The following is a 24,630-nucleotide window of genomic DNA, read 5'->3' as shown; positions in this document are numbered from 1 at the left end:
AGCGAGAAGACCCCTGAATCCTGCCGTGAGCACATTGGCGAGAGGCTTTTGGGGCAGGGCAGGGCTGAGGAAGAGGAGAGAAAGGAGACCGGGAACAGTCCACTGAGTCAGGCTTAAAATTTACAGTCTTTGGAGGGAAGCAGCAGCTCTGCAGGGGCCTCCTGGGGACAGTGGGAGCTCAGGGCGGCTTCCTCCCCAGTGGGGCGGGGACTTAGAGCTGTGGTAACGAGCTGTGGTGAAGAATTAACAGAAATGACTAGATTTCCATCCTTGCTGGGTGGTGTCAGAGACAGGGTACCAGCGCACCTCTGGGCATCAATTGCTTCATCCTCAAAAATGGGACAGCGCCACCTGACCTACCTCCTTTGAGCACGTAGGGAGGCGGCGGCGGCGGCGGCAGCGGCAGCGGCAGCCTTGGCAACGGGGTAGGTGAGCGCAGCAGGTGAGGTGGCTGGGGTCAGCTCTGTGGTGTACAGAGGGTAGGGGGCCCAGGCCCCTGGGGATGTGGGGATGAGAGCGACCCCCATCAGCTCGTAGGGGTCCCGTAAGCTGAAGTGTGCTCCTAGGGCGGGGTGAGCGTTGGTGGGATTTGGTGTAGCCCTCAGCTTGTTCTTGGCCATCTTGGTGTTGGCTTTGGCAAACTCTAGACTCAGGGTCTGAGGGTTCTCAGGATCAAAGCGAACACCTTTCAACGCATTCTTCGAGGCTTCTGCTCCTGCCCGGCTGTCAAAGATCACAAAACCAACAGGCTGCCTTGATGTGAGCTTGATCAGGGACCCTTCATACCCCTTGAACGACGCGAAAAGCGGGTAGAGCTCTCTGGGTTTGATGTCCACAGGGAGGCCACTGGCGCGCAGTGTCCGGACCTCCTGCTCCAGGATGCGGCTGGAGCCCGAGCCCGCGCGGGTGCTGCGCTCGCAGTCCGGCTCCAGGTTACTCGTGGTGCTGGGGGTGCGGTGGGGTGGAGGTGGCGAGGGGAAGGGAACGCGGAGGGCGAGCGCGGCTCCGGGCCCAAGCTGGGAAGCGGGAAGGGGCGCGGGGAGCGGTGCGCTGCAGGGATGCCGGGCAGGGTGGCGGTGGGGGGCGCGCGCGGCGGTGAGAGGGGCAGCCGCGGGTCGGGCTGGAGCCGCATTACGTTTGGTGGGTGCTGGAGGCGGGGAGGGCCTGAGGCCGGGGAGGCACTGGGAACTTGAGCCCAGCCGGAGGGGCTCCCGCCTCTGCCTTTTCTCACTGCTACCCGCGAGTCTTTACCTTCATTTTATCTCTGACTAGGAATAGACGTTTTACTGGTCTGTGTTCCACAAATCACTGCACTCTTTTCTCTAGTCGGCACTGAGCCTTTACTCACTGCTTAATTCCCTGCATAGGGCCTGACAGTAGTGGGCGTTGGGCGGCTATTTACTGGTGAGATGAATGAATGAATGAATGAATGAATGAGGCCAGATTTGTCATCTAGGGCTTTATCAGAAAAAGGCTTGGAGACCGAGGTAAGTGGTTTGAACTATATCCTCTGGACCAGAATTTTCCAAAATTGTAGCTTATGATCTGTTAGTGGATTGTGAGATCAATTTAGTGATTTGCAATAATTTTTGGTGTGAAATAGAATTTTATAGAACAGAATAGAATAGAAAATATCACGCAAGTAGCAAGGGTGAGTTTGTTTTATAAAATTTTTACTTCGGTTATGCATATCATGCATATAAATATATGTACATCCTGAATTAGTATGTGTGCCTTGAGTTGTGAGTATTTCTTCCAATAGATTAAGACAAAAAGGTTCTAAAGCTCCTGCTGTAACCACAGGGGAGCCATTTTGAAGGGTTTTAATTAAGGATGTCGTATGATCAGATTTGTGGCTTGGGAAACTTCCTCGGACCATGGCATGAAGGGTATTTTGACCAGCGATGGTGGCCATGGGAGCATCTGAAAAGCTACTACGGTCAACTGAGAAATGACAAGAAAGATAATAGGGTGGGATGGAAAGGAGGGGGTGGGAAGGAGAAATAGCGACTGATTGGAAGAGGGAATTTGTGAGGGGGGTTGAGGTTTAAGATCTGGTTCTGTGGGCTTGATCTGGAATGCCGTAACTCAGCTAATGGGTACATCACAGCCAATGGCAATTCAGTAGGAGGAAAATCAATTATATTAATGTATGAATTGAATTGACTAATCCACTTAGTCAGAATAATTAGTCCACATTGATATAAATTGCTCCAGATGCTAAATATAGTAACTCATGGGCTAGATTGTCCCATGTGTAAGTTACCCATAACTAGCAAGTTAAGTAGTGTTTGAATCTGGTTGCTTAAACATTTAAGCTACTTTTATTATGTTATCACTACAGTGTATGAAATTATCTATGTTTTTGAGTGGGGAAATCAACCTACACAGCCCATTGCTTATGAATTATCTATAGTTTACTCACCTACCTCAAATCCTTTTTTGAAATCAGACAAATATGAGGGAAAAAACCCCAGTAATATGTAGTTCATACAATTTAATAAGCATTGCATATGAGAATAAATATTATTTTTGTTTCTCTGTGTAATAATTATGTCTTCTCTTGCAAAGTCCTCGTTCATCTGGAAGAATTATATACTGTTCTCAATTTACCGTGGATGGGCCATGCTTAACCTGGGTGGTACGTGGGTCACCATATCTTAGTTGTAGGACAGGACCACCTCCAAGCAATTTGAATGTAAATCAGGGATGGATGTTGTCCTGAATAGTTATTTAGGCCAAGATTCAGGGTTAAGGAGCAGAGGAGTAATGGTGGATTAAGGTGCAGCTAAGGAATGAGACAAAATAAAATGTGTTAGTTTTCATGCATTATATTAGTAAGTGAATGACAAAATAATGATTAAAGGCTCACATTAGGGCAGAAACTTTAAAATTTTGACCCTAATCATTTAATATTTATTAGTCTTATGTGTTGAACTAGTTGTTAAACTCCTAAAGGATGTTGTGGGTCCCACATAGCACTTAGTAGTGCCCTGAACTGTGCTTATTGACTGAGTGGTGTATTCATTAAAAATTACAGTGTTGCCCATAAACAGATAATTGGCTTGAGAAAATGTGATACGTGTATCTCACATATATAATGGAATATTACTTAGCCATAAAAAGAATGAAATATTGCCATTTGCAGCAACATGGATAGACTTAGAGAATGTTATGCTTAGTGAAATAAGTCAGACAGAGAAAGGTAAATACTCTATGATATCACTTATATGTGGAATCTAAAAAATAATACAAATGAATCTATAAACAAAACAGAAACAGATTCACAGACATAGAAAACACATTTATGGTTACCAAAGCGGGGGAGGAGGGACAAATTAGGAGTATGGGATTAACAGATACAAGCTACTATATATATAACAGATAAGCAATAAGGACTTATTGTATAGCACAGGGAATTATGCCCAGTATCTTGTAATAACCTATAATGGAATATAATCTGCAAAAAAAAAATCTGAATCACTGTACTGTACACCTGAAACTAATATGATATTGTAAATCAACTATACTTCAATAAAAATAAAGTATATTTTCAAGCTCTTAAAAAAATTCCAGTGGTAACTTCCAATTATCACTGAATTCTTTTTATAGCTAAAATGAATTACTTGAATCAAGCCCATCTGCTTAAATGTACAACTGTCAAGTTAGGTGCCTTTAAAAAAATGATGAAATATAAATTATGTTGTTCCTTAAAATTGAAACTCCAGAAGGCTACACACTTGTTGACCAATAATATAATTACTCAAAGCATCAGCAAAACTCTTTTGCAATTGCCTTGAAAGCCAGTTTAATAAACATACGAGAAAAGCAATTCACATCAATTTATAAATACCACTAATTTCTATTACCCCTCCCACTGGGAGAAAAATACATAATTGGATCATTTACTTTATTCATTATTTTTGGCTTTAGAGAACTCTTGGTTGTGTGTTTAAAAAAGTCCTTGGAGAATAAATTTGTAGCCATTGAATGTACTGAAATAAACATGACAGAGGATCATTGTAATATACTTAATCTCCATATTGAGAAATCTTTTTTAAATTTTATTGAACTATAATTGATTTACAATGTTTGTTAATTTCTGCTGTACAGCAAAGGGACTCAGTTATACACATATATATTCTTTTCCATTACAGTTTATTACAGGATATTGAATATAGTTCCCTGTGTTGTACAGTAGGACCATGTTGTTTATCCATCCTGTATATAATAGTTTGCATCTGCTAATCCCAAACTCGCAACCCACCCCTCCCGTCCCCTCCCTTCCCCTTGACAACCACAAGTTCCTTCTCTATGTCTTTGAGTCTGTTTCTGTTTCGTAGATAGGTTCAGTTGTGTCCTATTTTAGATTCCACACATAAGTGATACCATATGGTATTTGTCTTTCTCTTTCTGACTTACTTTGCTTGGTATCTTAATCTCTAGGTCTATCCATGTTGCTGCAAATGGCATTATTTCATTCTTTTTAATGGCTGAGTAATAGTCCATTGTATATGTGTATCATATCTTCTTTATCCATTCATCTCTCAATGGACATTTAGGTTGCTTCCATGTCTTGGCTATCGTAAATAGGGCTGCTGTGAACATAGTGGTGCATGTATGTTTTCGAATTATACTTTTTTCTGGATTTATGCCCAGGAGTGGAATTGCTGGAAAAAATACAGTGGTTTTTTGAGGAACCTCCATACTGTTTTCCACAGTGGCTGCATCAATTTACATTCCCACCAACAGTGTAAGAGGGTTCCCTTTTCTCCACACCCTCTTCAGCATTTATTTTTTCTAGAATTTTTAATGATGGCCATTCTGACCTGTGTGAGGTGACACCTCATTGTGATTTTGATTTGCATATCTCTAATAATTAGCTATGATGAGCATTTTTTCATGTGCATAACTGGCCATCTGTATGCCTTCTTTGGAGAAATGTCCATTTAGGTCTTCTGCCCATTTTTTGATTAGGTTGTTTTCTTTTTTGTTATTAAATTGTACAAGTTGTTTGTAGATTTTGGAAATTAAGCCCTTAGTCGCACATTTGCAAACATTTTCTCTTTGCAAATCTTTGTCTTTTTGTTTTGTTTATGGTTTCCTTTGCTTATGCAAAGGCTTATGAGCTTGATTAGGTGCCATTTGTTTATTTTTGCTTTTATTTCTATTGCCTTGGGAGACTGACCTGAGAAAACATTCGTATGATTTATGTCAGAGAATGTTTTGCCTATGTTCTCTTCTAGGAGTTTTATGGTGTCTTGTCTTATATTTAAGTCTGTAAGCCATTTTGAGTTTGTTTTTGTATATGGTGTGAGGGTGTGTTCTAACTTCATTGATTTACATGTGGCTGTCCAACTTTCTAAACACCGCTTGCTGAAGAGATTGTCTTTTCTCCATTGTATATTCTTGCCTCCTTTGTCAAAGATTAATTGTCTACAGATGTGTGGGTTTATTTCAGGGCTCTCTATTCTGTTCCATTGATCCGTATCTCTGTTTTTGTGCCACATATTGAGCAATCTTAAACTGTGTACACAGGCTTAAAGTATGTAGTGAGGATTGTCTATAATTAACCCATGAACCACTGTGGCTAGGCATTCTTCAGTTTGCTCAAGCATTAATACTAATAATACACCAATAAAGGGGAGAATTTTTACCGTGCATCTCCTGGGACGTAAAGCTGGTTAATGGCAACTATGTTTATAATATTGGCATCATCAGACGCCACAGCCGTTTGATTGAATGTAGATAGGAGAACAACTAAATTTTGTGACTGTAAGCAAACATCTAGGTACAATGATATTTGTTAATATGGATATATATTTAGCTCAAAGCAACATATTTGGCTTCAGATTGTGCAATGGAAGTGTCTGTTCACTCCTAGCATTAGAAGTTTCCTTGATACAATACATGTTTTAAGGGTCGTTAGCTTATATATTTCTAAAACAAAGTTTTAGTCACTAAGTAATTAATTAGTTGCTTCCTACAACTTGAGGCTGACTTTATGCAAAGGTGACTCTGTAAGGCTGACACTCTGTCTTCTGTTGCTTTTTCAGTTCTGCAACAAATAGTAGAGAGTTTTTTGGAAATCAGGGAGATAAGAGCAGAGCTAGGGACTAGCTATGGCTACTATGAAGTCAGAACTCTAAGTAAAACCATAACGCAGCTAATTGTTTTATCTGTGAAATTCAATAGTAAGCTACCTGAGGACAAGAATCGACTGGGTCTAACATGTCAGGCAGCGATGAATTCCCAGATTTTATCCTAGGATAAAAATTTTTTAAAAGATAATTGATCGTTTAAAGAAAAATAATAGAAAGGTACTGAGAGGTTCATGACATATTATCAAGTAAAATACATGACAACAATATAGCACAAAGGAAGGAGGGAGAGAGGATAGTACAGTAAACAAATATATGCTCTTCACTCTGATTCATCAAATTTTTAAAAGTTGCCACTTTTATTTTACATCTATCATTTTTATTCAGCATTATTTTTGTTGAATTCTTTGAAAATAGTATGCTGACATCAAGACACTTCACCTATAAATGCTTGTCTCCTAAGTACACGAATAATCTCCTACATAACCACAGTATAATTACCACACTCAGAAAATTCACCACTGATACAATACCATCATCTAACATAAACCCATATTCAAATACCCTCAACTATCCATAGACCACATGTTTTGAATCCACAGTTGAGAATCCCTCCCAGAAAGAAGTTCTCTACCACTAGGATTATCTCTTTCCCCTCTTATATGCCATATTCCTGCACCACAAAAAGAAAACTCTTGGTTTGTTCTCGTCTCTGATGCATTTCAGGTCAGCTATTCTTTGTGTGATATTTCCAAGCCAGCTGTCCATTTGTATCTAGTTTTGAGACGTTTAATATGTATTTGGGTAATTCTTGGATTAAAGTCCACTTCTCCCACAAGACTGTTTCACAAGGATCGTGACTGTTTTCCCCAGCTCCAAATGTATTTCCGAGTGCAACTACTTGGCACATACTAGGTTTTCAATAAATATTTTTGGAATGAATGAATATATAAAGTGTTGAAGTTGGAGGAGCGCCTGTATCATCTTTATACCTCTCTGCATCCCATAGAGTGGGCCCTCAATGGGAGTTTGATAGATCTTTGTAAAGTGAAAATATTGAGCACCATAGCTGGAAGTATGCTTTGACTGTTCCTTTCACACTTTCCTTTGACCTTTAATAACATTTAAAGAGCAGAAGAGGTATACAGGGAATGCTGAGGTTGCTCTCCAATTCAGTACACCAAGATGTAAGAATTTGGTAACTATGGGGAGAATTATTACTGTGATAATGGAAAAAATAATTTTTCATAATTTTGATATAGCCCCATAAAACTATCATTTATTATGTACTTACTAAGTGTCAAACACTATGCTAACTACTTTAATGCATTTTAAATTTTTATTATTATATTTTAAAAAGTAAGGTTTACTGAGGTATACTTGACATTCAGTAAAATTCATACCTTTTGGTATACAATTCCATGAATTCTGACAAATGCCATAGTCATGTAATTAACTATCATTACAATCATGATATAGAATATGAATATTTCCATCACCCCCCAAATCCTATTATGTTCCCTATTACACACATTATTTAATCTTCCTAACTATTCTAGTATATTTTCCCTTTTTTTTTTTTTGAAAAGAAAAACTGAGGCTAAGAGCAGTTCAGTAATTTATTCAGAGTTATATAATTAGTAAGTGGCAGAGCCTGGACTCCAGCCAAGGTCTGTCTGACTCTAAATCCCATGATTTAAGTATGTCGCCCTGCCATTACTACTGTGTTGTATTCCATTTGTTCAGCATTGTATTCCCCATTTTGTTACACAATGGCCATAGAGCTGTAACAACAAAAGGAAATTAAAGTGATCCTTTCAAAAACACTAAGAATAGGGTAAATGAATTACAAGATAAATTTTATGTCAAATTAGAGGTATATACTTTATTGCCTAGGATTAAAAGCAGGTACATTTTTGGTTCATTGATATGGTAGTAAATGTTTTAGTAGTTGTAAGTTTTAACTTTACTTCACAACTGAGGACTCCATTAGCTACTTAAATCTATGAATATCCTAGGATAAAATTTGGGAATTCATCACTGCCTGACACGTTAGACCCAGATGGTTCCTGTCCTCAGGCAGCTTATCACTGAATTTCACAGATAAACCAATTACCTGCTTTATAGTTTTATTTAGAGTTCTGACATGATGCATCTTAGCCTAAATCAGTTGCAAAGTGTTTTGCTGAATTCAATAAATTAAAAATCTACTTAAAAATAATGTTAATAGATAGAACAGGGAATCCTCAAAGTGGCCTTAATATAATAAACATTTTGTATTTGTACTATATTAGAAAGATAGTGTTCAATTTAACTACTAAATTTGGGGGTACTTTGTTATGGAGCAAGAGACAATAGAGAACTGATACAGATACTAGAGTACTGAAGTCTGGTCTGTTTTAGTATGAAGATCCAGTCATATTTTTAAAGCCTCCAAACTACAAATTAGCTGCATTTTGTAAGTCAGTTGTTTAAAATGTAGAATATATCGTCTCATAGAAACATGCACTTCCCTATTAAGTAGTTCAGACATAATTGAATCTTTATGTGGTAGTTCAGGATTTTTCCATTGCCTATATTCATTGTACGTCTCTGAGGTTAGGATGCAAAAGGTGTTTACAACTGAATTGGCTGTTTGTTGACCTTGTGCCAGGTCACTGCTTTTTTTTAAGCAAACGTTTTTAGACAAAAAAAAAAAAACTAGTGGCTTAAAACTGCACTACTTATTTGGCTCACGAATCTGCTGGGCTGTTCTGGTCTGGACCAGGCTTAGCTGATTTCTAATGGGCTCTTTCATGTGTTAGGGATCATTTGGTGGCTTGACTGGGGGTTGGCTGGTCCCAGATAATCTCACTCATATTTCTGATGGTTGGTTGTCTGTTGGCAGGGAAGCTGGTGTGGGGGGGTGAGGAGTGATGTGGAGGGGATGGTGTTGGGCATCACTTAGCCACACATCTTTCATCATCCTGCAGGCTAGTTTAGGTATGTTCATATAGCAGCAAGATTCCAAAAGAAGCAAGGAACTAAGCCTCAAATTGTAAGCTCTTTTAAAGTACTGCTTGCATCACATGTGCTAATGCTTCATTTGCCAAAGAAGTCACATGAGAAACCTAGATTTAAGGAATGAGTAAATGGATTCTGTTTCTTTATGGGAAGAGTGGAGAATTATGGGCATTTTTTACAATTTACCACAATGTCAACTTAAATTCAGATAGAAAATATAACAGAAGGCTGAAGAAATAAAAAAAAATCGGTGTAGGTTAGAGGGAGTTGGCCTTTTGGCCTCATTCTCTGTTGGATTTTAAATGGACCTGAGATTGCTAGATAGAGGGAAAAGAGTGCAAAGGGCATTGTAAGATGGATAGAGGACCCAGCCTCTATCCATCTATTAAATCTTGAAGATAGACATCGCATGGCCTTGCCAAAGGAATACACTCTGCCCCAGACAAACTCCTACCTCTTTAACTGCTCTGTCTGGCCTCTGTTGTGTGTAGGCTCCCCCTTACCTGCAAAGCACCTACACGTCAGTGTTACTAAGGGTTTTGTTCTTGCTCTTCCTTTATCCTTATTCTACACATTTGCCCTAGGTAACTTCATCCGATTTTATGGCATTAGCTCCCATCTGTTCAGTGAGGAAGTCCAAATCTACGTATATAGCCCTGACCTGTGGCCTCCAGAACCATATTTTTCCATGAATTCTTAGACATCTGTGCCTACATAGCCTCCAAGCACTTCAGCCTCAATATATTCAAAAGCAAATTTATTTTCATGCCCAGAGACCCTGAACTTTCTCCTGCTTTCCTGTTTTTAGTTAATGGTTTCACCTTCATCCATGTACCTAAGCTGGAAATCTAACGTTGTTGTCATCCTCGATTACTTCTTTATTCACGATGATGCTTGGTGATTCCAGCTCCACACGATGGAGATGGAATTCATCCCCTCCTGTCCATTTCCACCCCATTGCCTTGGTGTGGGCTCCCATCACCTCTCCCCTGACTTCTTGCATCAACCTCTTAACTGATCTTCCTCAAATATTTTCACCTTACTTGTTTCCCCCGACTCCACTCCATTCAGGGTACACTTTGTAAGACCCAAGTTTGTTCATGTCACTCCTCTAATTAAAAATATAAGCTGAGTTCCTAATTAGGTTCCTTAACCTACAAAGCGAAGTCCCAATTCCTTAAAAGCATGGCTTACCAAGTGCTTAGCAATCTGGTTCCACCCGATCTTACCACCATCATCTCCTGCCATCCTGCCCCACCCCATCCCCTTTTATCCAGCCTCCCTGAACTTCTCGCTATCCACCACCAACACATGCCCTTTCCCAACTCTGGGCCTTGGCCTATGTTGTTTATTCTTTCTGGTTTGCTCTCTTCTCCATCTGATAAATTCTTATTCATCAGCACAACTCATCAACCTGTCACCTCCTTGCTGATGACTTCCCTGAGCCATCCAGAGTTAGTCACTTCTTCTGTGTTCCCATAACTTTTTGCCCTTTCCTTCGGCAGTGACCGTCTTACATGCTTTGGCTGCCTAGATTCTTTTGAGTATCTGTGTTATGTTTGGCAAATTTTTAGCCACATGAAGTCCATCTCTCTGAAGTAGAACCGAGAAAACTCAAATTTCCCTTGCATTTAGAAAGCCATGAAATGATCCAAGCTCCCCCAATCAGATGTGCCTGCATGGAACACTTATTTTTAGAAGTGAGCATTAGTATGTAAGGGGGCACGGTGGGGGGGATGATCTTTGGCCAAGAGTGATCAGAACAGGCCTTTGATATTTTTTTTTCCTTCAGATCTTTATTGGAGTATAATTGCTTTACAATGTTGTGCCAGTTTCCGCTGCACAGCAAAGCAAATCAGCTGTGTTTATACATATATCCCCATATCCCCTCCCTTTTGAGCCTCCCTCCCACCCTCCCTATCCCACCCCTCTAGGTCATCACCGATCACTGAGTTGATCTCCCTCTGACAGGCCTTTGATTCTTGGGGTAGCAGTAGCAGAGCTGCCTGTGTGTAGCCCCTACTGCTGAGAGGTGATGAGGGTGGTGTTTGCTAGACCAGCTCTCAGGGGTGGCTGAGCATGTTTGGGCTTCAGAGTCTGGCTGTCTGCCTTTGTGGGATATTCTGTAAGCCATCTAACATGCCATGATAAGTTCATTTATTGCTTAAACAAGCCTAAGTGGATCTGTTTTTGCAATAACTGGAAAACAATGAAACACTTTGGTGAACACATGTTTTATTGTACAAGTTGTATTTTATCAAGTTGTATTTAAGTGTCTATTTCCCTAACTAGATTAATCACAAGTACTGTATTTTAGGCTTCTATGCATGGTTCTAATTTCTTATATCATTCAGATAAAAAATATATACTGGGTGCCAACTCTGTGCCATGCACTGTGCTAGTCACTGGGGATATGATAGTAAAATAGACCCATGTGACCTTTGCTCTTACAAAGTATACAATCTACAAGATCTGTGCCTGAAACATTCTGGGTATCCAATTAGGTTACTATGACCAATTCATGTGATTAACGATTTCAATGAATGGATATTTACATTTTGATAATGCAAACATAAGTCAGAAATGTTCTTAAGTTTCTCTCACGCTAATAGGAGACATATGTAAACAAATAATGTCCATGCAATATGGACAGTGTGGTAACAGAACTATGTTTCAGATTCCCTGGTGGCACAAATGAGAGGTAGCATGAATTCTGCTTGGAGGATTCAGGAAAGAAAGAATGAATGGCTGAACTTGTAAATATTTGGGCAGATGTGCTTGAGAAGATGTTCTCTTTTTCCCTCTTCCCTTTATCCCTTTTGCTTCTCTTTTCCCTCTTTCTCTCTACCCTTCTCTTCTGTTTTTCTTGCTGATCCCTTTGCCCTTTAAGATGCAGCTCAAGGGCTACTTTTACAATAAACCTTTACTGACCACTCCTCTTCCTCCCTCACAAACTCCCAGGCTGGGTTAGTGATGTTTCCAAACTCCCAAAAGGCGTGGTACATACCTCTCCTCATTCTCTTACCCTTTGACGTGTATCACCTATGTGTCTGTCAGTCACCAGCCATCCTTCCCCCCAGACCTGGAACATATTTAGTACTCAGTAAACTCAATAAATGTTTCTTGAGGAAATAGAAATTAAACTGCAGTGAGATAACACTACACCTCCATCAAAATGGCTAAAATTTAAAAAAATTTGATAATATCGTGTTGATGAAAATATAGAAAAGCTGGAAATTTTAAACATTGCTGAAAGGAGAATAAATTGATACAACCATTTGGGAAAGTTTTTGGCAAAATCGATTGAAGCGGAACACATGTCCGCCGTGTTACCCAGAGGCTGAGCTCCTGGGAACATATCCAAAAGAAATGGATGCTTAGGTTGAAACGGGTTCATACCAGCTTTATTCTTAATAGTCCCAAACTGGAAACACCTAAGTGCCCATACACAGTAGAATAGACAAGTGAATTGCAATATATTTACATAATGGGATAGCACACAATTTTTTAAAATGAAAAACTGCTGCATGAAGCAATATGGATGATTTTCATAGACTAATACTGAGCAAAAGAAACCAGAGACAAAGAGGTACATCTTGTGATTCCACTTCAATGACGATTCAGAAGAGTCAAAATTAATCTCTGATGATATAAATTGAAATAATGATTAACTTTTACAATGGGAGGGGTAAGGCAGTGGGAGGGGAGAGCGGAGGGACTAAGGAAGTTGGGGAAATAGTCTATATTTTTATAATGATATATTTAAAAGCCACATACAGAAGGATTTTCTAAGGCAATGTCAACTGTCCTTTTTAAAAACATTTAATACCCCAACACATACATATGTAAAAATTTGAGTTATATACTTAATGGTTTGTGCTTTTTTTTAAACTATATGTAGGATTACACTGATAAAAATGTAAATATAAGAATGATTAAATAAAAATGAATGTTCCAGGACTTCCCTGGTGGTGCAGTGTTTAAGAATTCGCCTGCCAGTGCAGGGGACACGGGTTCAAGCCCTGGTCTGGGAAGATCCCACATGCCATGGAGCAACTAAGCCCATGCGACACAACTAGTTAGCCTGTGCCCTTGAGCCACAACTATTGAGCCCACGTGCCACAACTACTGAAACCCATGTGCCTAGAGCCCGTGCTCCTTAACAAGAGTAGCTACTGCAATGAGAAGCCCACACACCAAAACGAAGAGTAGCGCGCAGCACCGAAAACCCAAGGCAGACAAAAATTAAAATAAATAAATAAATGAACTTTAAAAAAAGAAAAAAATGAATATTTCTTGAATGATTGAGTGAATGAATGAATGAATAAGCTGAGACTTCAAAGAGAAAAGAAGGAAGTATTACAGTGTAAGAGGGACTTGTACTGCATTGAATTTTAAAGCAGTACTTGGTTCTTGAGCTCTTTATACTCCAGTAATGCCCAAGGTGAATTGCTCATGGACTTCTTTTGCTTAAATATTAGTTCCCTTTGCTATCTAACCAGGATAGTGAGGTTAAAAAAGGAAGTCATTAACAGTAAAGCAGATGTCGGTGAGACCTGTGGGACTGGCATTAATTCACAAGGGGGATCTATTAAGCCCTTGGGAACTGGGGAATATGCCTCATTCCCTTCTCTTTTTTGTCCTTTTGTGCTTTATAAGGTGCAAATACAAATTAATTTTTCAGACTCTTGAAGGGAGCGGAGAGGAGTTGGCACCCGTGATTACAAACAGGAACAGAAGCCACCCAGCACATGACATTGCCGGAGACACCTAAAGGCCAGAGTAGAATAGCTCTAATCGCCGAGCAGCCGGGCCACGGGATGCGCCTCTCCCATCCTCCTTCAGGCTGGGCTCATGGCTAAGCATTCTCCGTGCCAGCCCTGCACAGACCAAGAGGGACCAACAGCTCCTCAGGCGACCCATGGCACACGCTCCAACTCCGGCTCTCCCCGCAGAGCAGAGGATGCGGCGTCAGAAGACGCGGTTCCCAGGCCGTCCAGTAGGTGTCGCAGTCCCGCGGCCGCCGCGCTCCCCGAGACCCGGGACCGGGGGCGTGTCCTCCCTACCTGGGGCTCCAGGCGCGCGCCTCACCTGGGCTCACGCCGCGGGCCTCCCAGGTGGGGGAGGGGCTGTGCCGCGGCCCCGCGACCGGGGGGCGGGGTCGGACGGCGCGCTGGGAGAGGCGGGCCAGCGGGCGCCCAGGTGAGTTCTTCCACAAGGGCCGGGCGGCCGGGAGGGCAGCATCCGAGCAGCCGGAGGAGGAGGAGGCGGACGAGAAGATGCCACTGTCGCTGCCACCTCAGGGCGACGACGGGGAGTCCAGCCCGCCCAGGACCCCCAAGAAGCACGCCTCCTTCCACATCTGGCGCTCCAAGAAGAAGCAGCAGCCTCCGCGGTCTGCCTGCGGGGTGTTCATTCCGCACCCGCCCCCGGCGCCCCCCGGCGAGGCCAGGTAAGCCCCGCGCCTTGCACCCCCCACCCTCCTCTTACCACCTCCTCCCCCCCTTTCTGCTCCTGCCACGCTGACCCTGGAGTCCTCTCCACGGTCAGCCCGCTCGACCCCTCTGGAAGGAGGGGAAAGGCCCAGGGTCGGTTCCCCGCCCCGCGCAGGAGCAGGAGCGTAGCGGGGTCCAGAGCCGGGCTGTGGGGGCCGCTGCCAGTGACCGGGTTCCTCGCGGCTTCTGGCTCAGGCCAGGCACCAGCGAGAGGAACTCGTGCCCACCCATCTGGCCTTTATTTTGACCCACAGAGACGTCACACCAGAGTCTATACGATCAACCTGCTAACGTGAGCAGGTGGGTTGCGAGGGGCTTCTGCCATAACGAATGATGATCGAAGCTCCACCTGGGGATTCTGTGAGACTTTTGATAGTGGTGCCTGGATTGTGAAGAGTCCCACTCTTGCAGTTGTTATATCTCCGTTGTCCTCACAGGATCCGGATGGAGGAGGAAGTGACAGGAATGATGGTTACCCCCATTTTTTTTTTTTTTTTGGCTGCGTTGGGTCTTCGTTGCTGGGGGAGGGGAGAGCTTTTCTAGTTGCGGGTAGCAGGGGCTACTCTTCGTTGGGGTGCGCCGGCTTCTCTTGCTGCGGAATACTGGCTCTAGGCGTGCCGGCTTCAGTAGTTGTGGCACGAGGACTCAGTAGTTGTGGCTCATGGGCTTAGTTGCTCCTAGGCATGTGGGATCTTCCCGGACCAGGGATCGAACCCGTGTGCCCTGCATTGGCAGGCGAATTCTTAACCACTGCACCACGGGGAAGTCCTACCCCCATTTTATGGGTGGAGAATCTGAGATGGGTGAATGGCTTGTCCCCATTGGAATCAAAGTGTAACTGCCATTGTGCTTTTAAATTTTTTCCCATGAGTTTGTGATGATTTTATCCTTTATGTGCAGTTATTCAGTTATACTATCTGAATTGGTGCATTTGTTGAACAATAATCAATTTGATGTAAGTGTATTTATGGGGTTCAGATGTGTGAAATATTTTTAATGAAGGACAGTTGGCAAGATCCAGTATATCCTTCTGTATGTGTTCTTAAAACACACCTTTATGAACAATGAGAATAATATTGTGCAAAATTTGCATTTTAGAAATATTTTTCCTTTTGTTTCTAAAAGTCTTAATTTTACAACATATTTTCATTCATTTAGAAAACATTTTATTAACTAAGTGCTGGGATATCAAGAACAATGAGAGTGGTCTCTGTCATCAAAGAATTCTTAATGTCTTGAGGAGACCAAAAAGTAAACAGTGGGATAAGTGCTATGATAGATGTTTGCACAGAGGAGGGGATCAAGGGAGGCTTCCTGGAGGAGGATGACTGAAGCACTTTAGTCAGACAGAAAAGGGGAGGAGCAATGAGTTCCAGGCAGAGGTTGCATCATGAGCATCATCAGCACTTGGAAGAACATGGTACTTCCTGAGAAGTACTTCCTGAACAGGTGGTTCAGGGCAGTCTGAGTATGTGTGCGGGCATAGGGAGAGGGGTGCTAAGAGAGAAGGTGTTTTATTTTTTCTCATATTTATCATTCACAGTAGTAATTTGTTGTAATAGAACATATTTTTTATCCACATACTTACTGTGCTTAACTGCTAATCGAGATTTCTAATGAAATATGTTACTTAATAATGATGTATCCAACATAAAGTATTTACTATTACCTCAGTAAATATTTTAAACACCTCCGTAGTGATGGTTCTTAGCTGACCTAGTCGCATCATTTCATATCCATCAAATGAGTTAATACACAGCTATAAACAACTTATTCAAACGCATATACAGTTTAGACTAAAACTTAAAATAGGAGTTTTTGTTTCTCTTCTTGAACTTCTTGTATTTTAGTTCAGTCTTGAAGCACTCCATTCTTTCCTTCAGAACTATGATGAACTTTGTACTAACAAATGTCCTGAGAACTAAACTTACTGGTCTGTCTTTGGGATGTTTTTCTAGTTATATCATCTTTCTAAAAATTTTGTGTACTTCCAGGAGATAGTACCTGTTTCTAGTAAAGAGAGCAGCTAAAGCACACTTAGGTTTCTGGCCCGTCTTTGGCCAGTGTGGCTCTCTTGAGTCATCTGCCCTGTTCGTTCATTTCTATCCAGACTTCGGAGGTGGTGGGACCTCAGCTGGAACGTGCAGCACTCACTGTGGCCTTTGTTTCTACACAAGGATGGGACAGTCCGTGGCCACACTTATCTGCTGGGCATACATGATTAATATTGTGGGCTTTTAGAGCAAATGAAAATGAATTTATGTCCTGGATGCATGACCTTGGGCAAGTTACTTCATCTTTCTGAGTCTCAGTTTCTTCACATGGAAAATGGAGAAAATAGTAATACTAATTCTGTAGGGCTGCCATGAATATCACATGATAGTTTATGTTATTAAATGTAAAACTTTTACCACACTTTTGGACACAAAGTAGAAACTCAGTAAATGTAAAACCATCACCACCACCATCATCATCATTATTATAAATGCAAAGGTCTAATGGGAAAAATAGAGTTGGAGGAGGAAAAAAATGCTTCTCTTCCTAAGAGAGCTTACCATTCCAATGATGGTTTAAAGTTTATTGATGTCAGATTTCTGTATTCTGCAAATATTTGTGATGTTTAGTGTAGATGTTCTAAAACTCAATGACCATTGCTTGCTTTCTTTACATAAAATAATTTGAACATGGCTGCCTCTCTTCCTAAAATTCACCCTTAGAGTTTTTTTTTTTTCAGCTTGGTTTTGGTAAACATGTTAATATGTTATTTTCCATAGAAATAGAACCTTTGCCCTCCTGAGTCAGCCTCATCTCTCATCTCATCCATTCTTCTCTTGCTATCAGAGGGACTGCGCTAAGGGGAGAGGGCGTGGCGAGCTGAGGCCAGACTTCCCTTAGCAGCTGTTAGTGGCACCATCATTTATTAGGTTTTGAATTATACTTCATTTTGTTAACAATTTATTCAGAGTGTGGATTCTTTCTCTGGGTTTAAATCCCTGTGCTTCTTACTGTGACACTGAGCCATTTCATCCTGGACAAGTTATCCTTTTTGTGCTTAGGTTTTCTCATCCATAAAAGGGGCATAATAAGAGTTGTTAGAAAAATAAATAAGTGAATGCATGTCAAGTGCTCAGAAAAGTGACTGGCACATTATGAGTGCTCAATAAATGGGAGCTGTTTCTCTTTCTTACCAGTATCTTGCCTGTACTTTCTTTTGAGTAGTAATTTCACATGTTTATTTTCTGCTGTATGATGAAAATAGTACTTCCTTTTTATTTTCCCTGATCGAGACACCCAGTGTTATTTTGATTAGAAATAGGCTCTTAGGTAAAGGTCAATACAGTGAATTAAAAATGATCACCCTCAAACTGAACTGAACTGCAAACCTAGAACCAAACATTAATGTTCTCTGCAGGGAAGCCAAGCTCAGGTGATGGGTGGGCTCCATAATCCTCTGAAAATCAGCAGACCTGCTTTCATTTGGAGGAAAAAATGCAGCCAGTGCCGGAGAGCAGAGCATCCTCATTTCAGAGTACATAGGTTCAAGTTTTGGGACTGTCAACAGTCCCTTAGTTTTTCTGTCATTTCATGGACCTTTTCCTTCTATAAAGGGAAAACAGCTTACTCCCTGTTTATATCACTAGAGGGTTGTGGTGATAAACTGTTGTTTTATTCCATGAGAAAAAGAAAATGTTATTTGAAAGCATCCTGGAACTGTAGAGTGCTAGTCTCTGTGACTATATTGATTCTAGTCTTCAGTCTTCTGTGGCTGGTTTAGAGTTTAGAACTCTAAACAGGTTTAATTATTTTCTAGCATAAAGGACCTAGCTAGATAAGCCTACGTTTGTTTTACCTAATTTTGCATCTAAATTATTAATACATACTGGGTTATTTCCCTTGTTCAGCTTATGCCAAAGGCAAGAGTTTGAAATTTTAGGTTTATGTCGTTTCAGCACTGATAAAGCAGGAATTTAAATTTTAGCCCTGTCGCTTACTAGCGGTGAGCTCCTGGGGAATTTTCTTTACTGCTCTAACTTCAGTTTCATGATCTGTGACCTACCTGTTAGCATTGTTTTGGAGACTTTAAAATATGTATTTTCAATGACTAGCACAGCGCCCGGAAGATAACAGAGACTCAATAAATAGCTCTGAGAACATGCTTCAGTGAAAAAGCCATAGACTGTGGTGTTGGACAGACTCAGTTTCTAATTTGCCTCTGCTATTTGGATAAGTTTTGCTAAGCCTCGTCTTTAAGCCTCAGCTTTCTCACCTGTAAAATGGAAATAATAGCACTCCCTTCTGGGGCTCTCTGACGGTTAAATACCATCTACATAAAACACCTGGCCCAGGGCCCCATCCGAAGCAGGTGGTGGACAAATGAAAAGGGGGAGCGGGAGTGATTGTGGCAATGATGTTGTAATTATCATTGTCTGCATAGTAATGGTGGTAGTATTCATAAATCCACTTGTACTTTTTAAATGGAGTCAAAGAACTCCAGAAGTCCAGGAGAAGATGTAACCAGGTCTGTCAGGACTTGAAGTACCTTTGGGTATCTGGAAGTACCTTTGTAGTTGTAAAAGTGTGGCCCTTTGTGCATTCAATGACTTAAAAGTCTTAATACATCTGATTTAGGAAGCCAAAGATAAATTTTATGCTTGAAGTTAGAGGCATTTCTCCTGCAGTGATTTTGGAGTCTAGGTTTAGTCTAGAATAATTTTTTCCACTCACCTCTGTTGTCATATTACTTTATCCACTCTATTTCTACACTTGTAGTCCTAATCTTCTTAATTCATATCCAAGTGGCATGAACACTTTTGGAGAGTTTAGTACTTCTGGGCATAGGTTTATTTCCTTTTTTTTCTTTAGCTTTCAATTATAAATTTTATTTATAAGGATGAGACAGCGAAACACTGCCTTACTATTCATCCATGATTAAAGCAATGTAGCAAAGATATTTGATATTGAAATTTATTTTCTAACTCCTAATGTTCATTCAAAATTTCCATCTTACTATGAATATTAAAAACACTTATCTGTCTTAACTTCTAGTTCACCCAAGGGTTTGGTTGTGTTTTAGAATGTCCATGCAGAAAAAAACAGTTTAGTTATATTTTTGAAAATTATGTCTAGTGAGATTATTTGAATCTTGAACTGTATGCATTTCTGTGTACCTTGAAAAATTTATCAGATAATTGTCTAATTTCCCTTTCATGTTTTACCTATTGTATAGAAGATTCAGAGATCCTGTTTGTGAAAAGCAATCCAATCTGACCTACAGAATCATTTTTCTAGAATTAATGATGGATTATTCTATGGCAACAAATTCCTTTCTGTATCTTATTGAAATGATTATCAATCAAAATTTAAAGAGAAGTTTCTTATGTCCAACAAACACTTACTGAGCACTTTATCAGGCACTGGGAAAAAAACAATGAAATTAAAGGTGATCTCTGCTCCTAGGAAATTTGTAGTCTAGTGGAGGAAGGGCATATGGCTGAATAAAGTAGCATATCACACATTAAGTGCAGAAACAGAAGATTTAATCAAATGCATTGTGGTCAGAAGAAGGATTATCTTGAAGGAGCAGAAAATTTTTTCTCTCATGAAGAAGTTTTACTCATACCAAATAATTAATGAGAATTTTTATTCTCTCATATAGAGATCATCAAAGGCTCTAAATCTTCTTAAGATTATGATCATCTTAAACTATATCTAATACTGGACCAAAAGAAAAATCATGGAAACTTTTATTTTCGCAGTGGCATGTAAAACAAAGAGAATCACGTATTCTGGATTATGCATAAATAATTTTCTATTTAAAATATCCAGAGCCTGAGATTATCTGAGCTCTTCTATCATATTTTGGCACCTGGGAATAAAGATTGGGCTTCAAATGTGACATATTGATTTAAAAACCTTTGCTGAAATTATAGGTAAACATGATATTGATACTCTAAAATTACAGGCTGAAAATGAGTGGTTCTTGACATTGTCTAGATAGATTTACAGATCCAAAGAGGATTGTTATTTAGGGTAGACAGCTAACTTGGTGTCTACTCAATCTCTGTCAGAATGATTCTGGAATCTCTTTCAGGAAGAGTCAAGAGTCTGGCATTGCCTGTGTTCTAAAAGCAAGGTGTTCTTCCTTAAAAGCAACCTATGTTTATTTTCATACCAAATTGCTTGGCATATCCAAAAGATGTCTTTTCATATATTCACTTTAGAAAAATGAATTCTGGACTTTCACCCAAGAGAGGATTGAAATGTGAATTCAATATCTTATTCCAAAGTGAGTTTTCAAGATAAAGTACGTATAAACATCTGACACTTGTGGGATTTGGGCAAGAAGGCCAGTCAATTGTTTATGAGTCTCATTAGCTCATTTATTGCTGCCTTAAAACACAGCTGCACTGAGCCAACCCAAATGCTTCATCAAAATACCTCTATGGGGTCAGGTTTACGAGACTCTCATGCTAGAGAAGGAGCACTTGCTTAGTGCTGTCTTCACAGCACTGTGTGTCTCCTGGACTGGCCTGCTCAGTGACAGTGGAGCAACGACAGAGACCCTGCATAACAAGGGATCATTTTGACAAAGTACCAGGAGACCCTGAGACACACATGCGAACTGGTGTCCCCGGTTTCTCTCATCTACAAGTTATAGACTAGACAAGGACGAGTTGAACCTGTAGCTAACACAGAAAAATGAAACACAGAATTAACAAGTGCCTTTTGTTTTTTACCTTCCCATGTATGGAAGTTAAATGAGTAAAAGTAAGTTACTGTGAAGCTTGGCAAAATATTCCGTGTGAAGAAGTTGGCTGCTGGCTGTATTATTGTTGTTGTGTGCCATTTCAAGCCAGCCACCCTGAATCTCACTTATTAGAAGTTGGAGTTATGGCAGCCAGAAGATTATAACTCAGATAAGAGATCTGACCAACAGTTACATAACGACACCATGCGTAATGTGTATCTTAATGTTTTCAAACTAGTTAATAAGCAGTAGCATAAGTTCCTGATAGGTTTCTAGTTGGGTTCTCTAGTTGGATGGTTCTTTATCTTGAAATTGGGGTCAAGAGACAAAATAACATGCTATGAATAAGACAAGAAAGTTCAGGAAGCATTTGATCTATATGAACTTTAGACCATGTCTATGAAAACACTGTTTTCAAGATTTCAATTGATTTCAATCTTTCAATCAAGATTTCGTTGAAAGATGCAGTTTATTTAACATACACTGTGTCTATTAGACAATGTTCTAAGCACTTTACAAATATTTACTCAATACAATTAATTCATAACGTCCCTGATAGGTAAGTAATATTATCCCTATTCTGAGGAAGAATGAGGCACAGAGGGGCATGGTAATTTGAATGTCAGGGAGCTCATAAGGGTTGGGGTTGGGGTTCTCCAGCTGGTTGTCTTGAGTCCTGCAGTTAATCACAGCAAACTGAAAGCCCTGTGGTTAATGCAACCTTCTTTGTATTCCCACAGTGAGTGTATTTAGATCTAGATTTCACATGCAGGAATTATATATAGAGAAACGAGTTAATTTTTGAGAAGAAAGAGAAAAAATATGTAAATACATTAAAATATGTGTTAAAATCTTGTAAGAAAAAACAATTTTAAAGTAGAAATTTTAAAGTGTGTGTTATATACAAAAGTATCCGTGTCTAGATCCTTAGTCTGGGGCTTCTGCCCAAGCTCTGCCAGGAAACAGCATGACCTGGAGGGAGCCTGTTTGGTTACAGCCTCCTCCCTCCCCTACAGTCTTGGCCCAGGCAATAGAATGCAAGGTGAAATATAAGCGGCTAGCTAGGTGGCCCTCAAAATTTACAGTTGCTGCTCAGGCTAAGTGGGGTGTCAGAATTTCTCAAGGAAGCTGCTAGGAGTAACTCTAACTTAGGTCTCTAGTGATCCTGGTGCTTGAATCCTTTGGTTTTACTTGCTGATTTATCATGAGGGTTTCCTGTTAACAAACACAAGTTTCACCTTCTGTTGACCTTACACGTCAAGGATTATAAATCATTGCTGGTGTTTTATTCCATATGAGGCTTGTAATGGCTCTGTGCAGTAAGCCCAGACCAGAAGGTCTGGGCTTTTGAGATGCGGAATTTGAAGTTCAAAGAATGCAGTGCAGACAGGGAAGTGGGACTGAAACCAGGTTTTCTGGTTTCTGCTCAGCTGTACTTTTGGGTTCTCTTGGGCTGTAGACTGTACCTCTCCATTCCTGGCCTCTACCTGACTCTGACAGGAGCCCAACTGACTCATCTAACTTCCTGATGACTATTCTCCTGGAAATCTTTCCCTAGATTCATAAACCAACAACTATGAGACTGTCTGATCCCCAGATTGAGTTATTATTCAGCTGGAATATACACTATAGTCTGCTTACTGACATATTGAATACTTTCAGAGTTCCTGCTATAATTTGTACTTCACATACTACCGGAAAAAAAAAAAAACAAAAAAAACCCAAAACACAAACACACACAAAATAATTTAATCATGTTTTCAAAAAAATGTTTAAAGTTTGTGCAGGCCATATTTTATAATAACAACATGGCCTTTAAAATTACAGAGTCTGTGAATTGTGTCCCCCGCAAATTCATAACTAAAGCTCTAAACTCCAGCCCTCAGACTGTGATTGTATTTGGAGAAAGGAACTTTAAAGAGATAATTAAGTTAAATAACAAGGACATCAGGGTGGGCCCCAGTCAAATCTAACTGGTGTCCTAATAAGAAGAGGAGATGAGGATACACAGAGAGGGCAGCCGACTGTAAGCCAAGGAGAAAGGCCTCAGGAAAACCAACCCTGCCAACACCTAGATCTTGGATTTCTAGCCTCCAGAAATGTGAGAAAATAAATGTCTGTTGTTTTATCCAAAATTAGTTAATTAATTAATTAACATTATAGAGTCTATCCACATTGTATGCTTTCAAGAATTCCCTCTGTGGGGCGTGACGTAAGGATGGTGCTGTGACAGGACATATATTTTATTTATGACCTGTCATTTCAATGTTTTCATAAAACTGATGAATTTCATAACTATCCTATAAAAGCACAGCTTGATTGTTGTTGCATCTGCGATCTGAAAAAGATAAGTCGGTCGAACCAAACTGTTGACATTCGTGTTGACATACAGTGTCACCCTTATCACGAGTGCCATGCGCAAACCTAAGAACTGGCCCTTTTCAAGCCCGTGCCCGGGAGGCTCCCCTAGGCCTTGCCAGCCCGTTCTTGGCTCTCCTGCCTTGCAAAGGTTGGCTTGCTTCCCACTATTTCCCTCCCAAGAACTACGAAGTTGTTATTATCTGTGACAAATATTGTCTTGCTGTTATTATATGCAAAACAAAAAAATGTAATTGCTCCAAGGTGGGATTACAAAACTATTCTCTTTTACTATTGACTCCCCAAAACAATTTTGTCTGGAACAGACTCAATTATCCATCAGGAAGCCTTCACTGGAGCCTACTTTGGATGGAAACAAGAACATTTGTATTCCCGTATGTGTCAGCAAGCATGTTTAAACAAGTTAGTCTAAAACTAGAATTTGGATTTTTTTTTCAAGATAAAAACAACGTATGACTGAATATCTGGCATTGGCTCCAAGTTTTGACTTTTACCAATTTGCATGTTGTGATTGTCCTAATCTCACCCTCTGTAAGAAGTTTCAAGTACTTTGACCTAGAAGTCGTAGTAGCTAATGCATTGTTGGTGCCTAATTGTATCCTTCCTTGTTATTTTACTTTTATTTAAAGCTCTTTTTTATGCCCATCAGGGAACAACTGGTCCTAGATCTAGGTGATAACTGTTGGTGCACTGAGGCTGTGTTTGCTTCATCCTGTAGTTTCCCACAGAAAAGCTCCTCCTTGGAGCTTCGACTTCCTTGGTCGCTACAGGACTCCTGATTGCTTTTCTGTGTAATCATTCTCTGGTCACAATTCCGTGAATTTACAAAGCCAGCAGATGTTAAACGAGGGGGAGCATCAGTTTTTATCTTCATGCCACCCAAGAACTGATCAACTAAGAGCCA

General features: G+C 40.4%; 2 protein-coding genes across 2 annotated transcripts in view; one reads left to right on the top strand and one right to left on the bottom strand.

The window, feature by feature from the left end:
• Positions 1–243: 243 nt before the first annotated feature.
• Positions 244–2,627, bottom strand: LOC130854856 (RNA-binding protein with multiple splicing 2-like). The gene is made up of 3 exons (XM_057737740.1): positions 2,614–2,627; positions 374–1,233; positions 244–308 (listed from the first exon to the last, which is right to left on the bottom strand). The coding sequence occupies exons 1-3, from the start codon at positions 2,625–2,627 to the stop codon at positions 244–246; spliced, it is 939 nt and encodes a 312-aa protein (XP_057593723.1).
• Positions 2,628–14,309: 11,682 nt separating this feature from the next.
• Positions 14,310–24,630, top strand: part of CRYBG1 (crystallin beta-gamma domain containing 1) — a 197,635-nt gene continuing 187,314 nt past the window's right edge. The window contains exon 1 of the mRNA XM_057739903.1: positions 14,310–14,556. Within this exon, the coding sequence (XP_057595886.1) occupies positions 14,384–14,556 (173 nt within the window). The 5' untranslated portion in view covers positions 14,310–14,383. The remainder of the gene's footprint in view (positions 14,557–24,630) is intronic.

Source organism: Hippopotamus amphibius, chromosome 6 (assembly GCF_030028045.1).
Source record: "Hippopotamus amphibius kiboko isolate mHipAmp2 chromosome 6, mHipAmp2.hap2, whole genome shotgun sequence".
Lineage (NCBI taxonomy): Eukaryota > Metazoa > Chordata > Mammalia > Artiodactyla > Hippopotamidae > Hippopotamus > Hippopotamus amphibius.
This window is presented reverse-complemented; position numbering and strand designations above follow the sequence as displayed.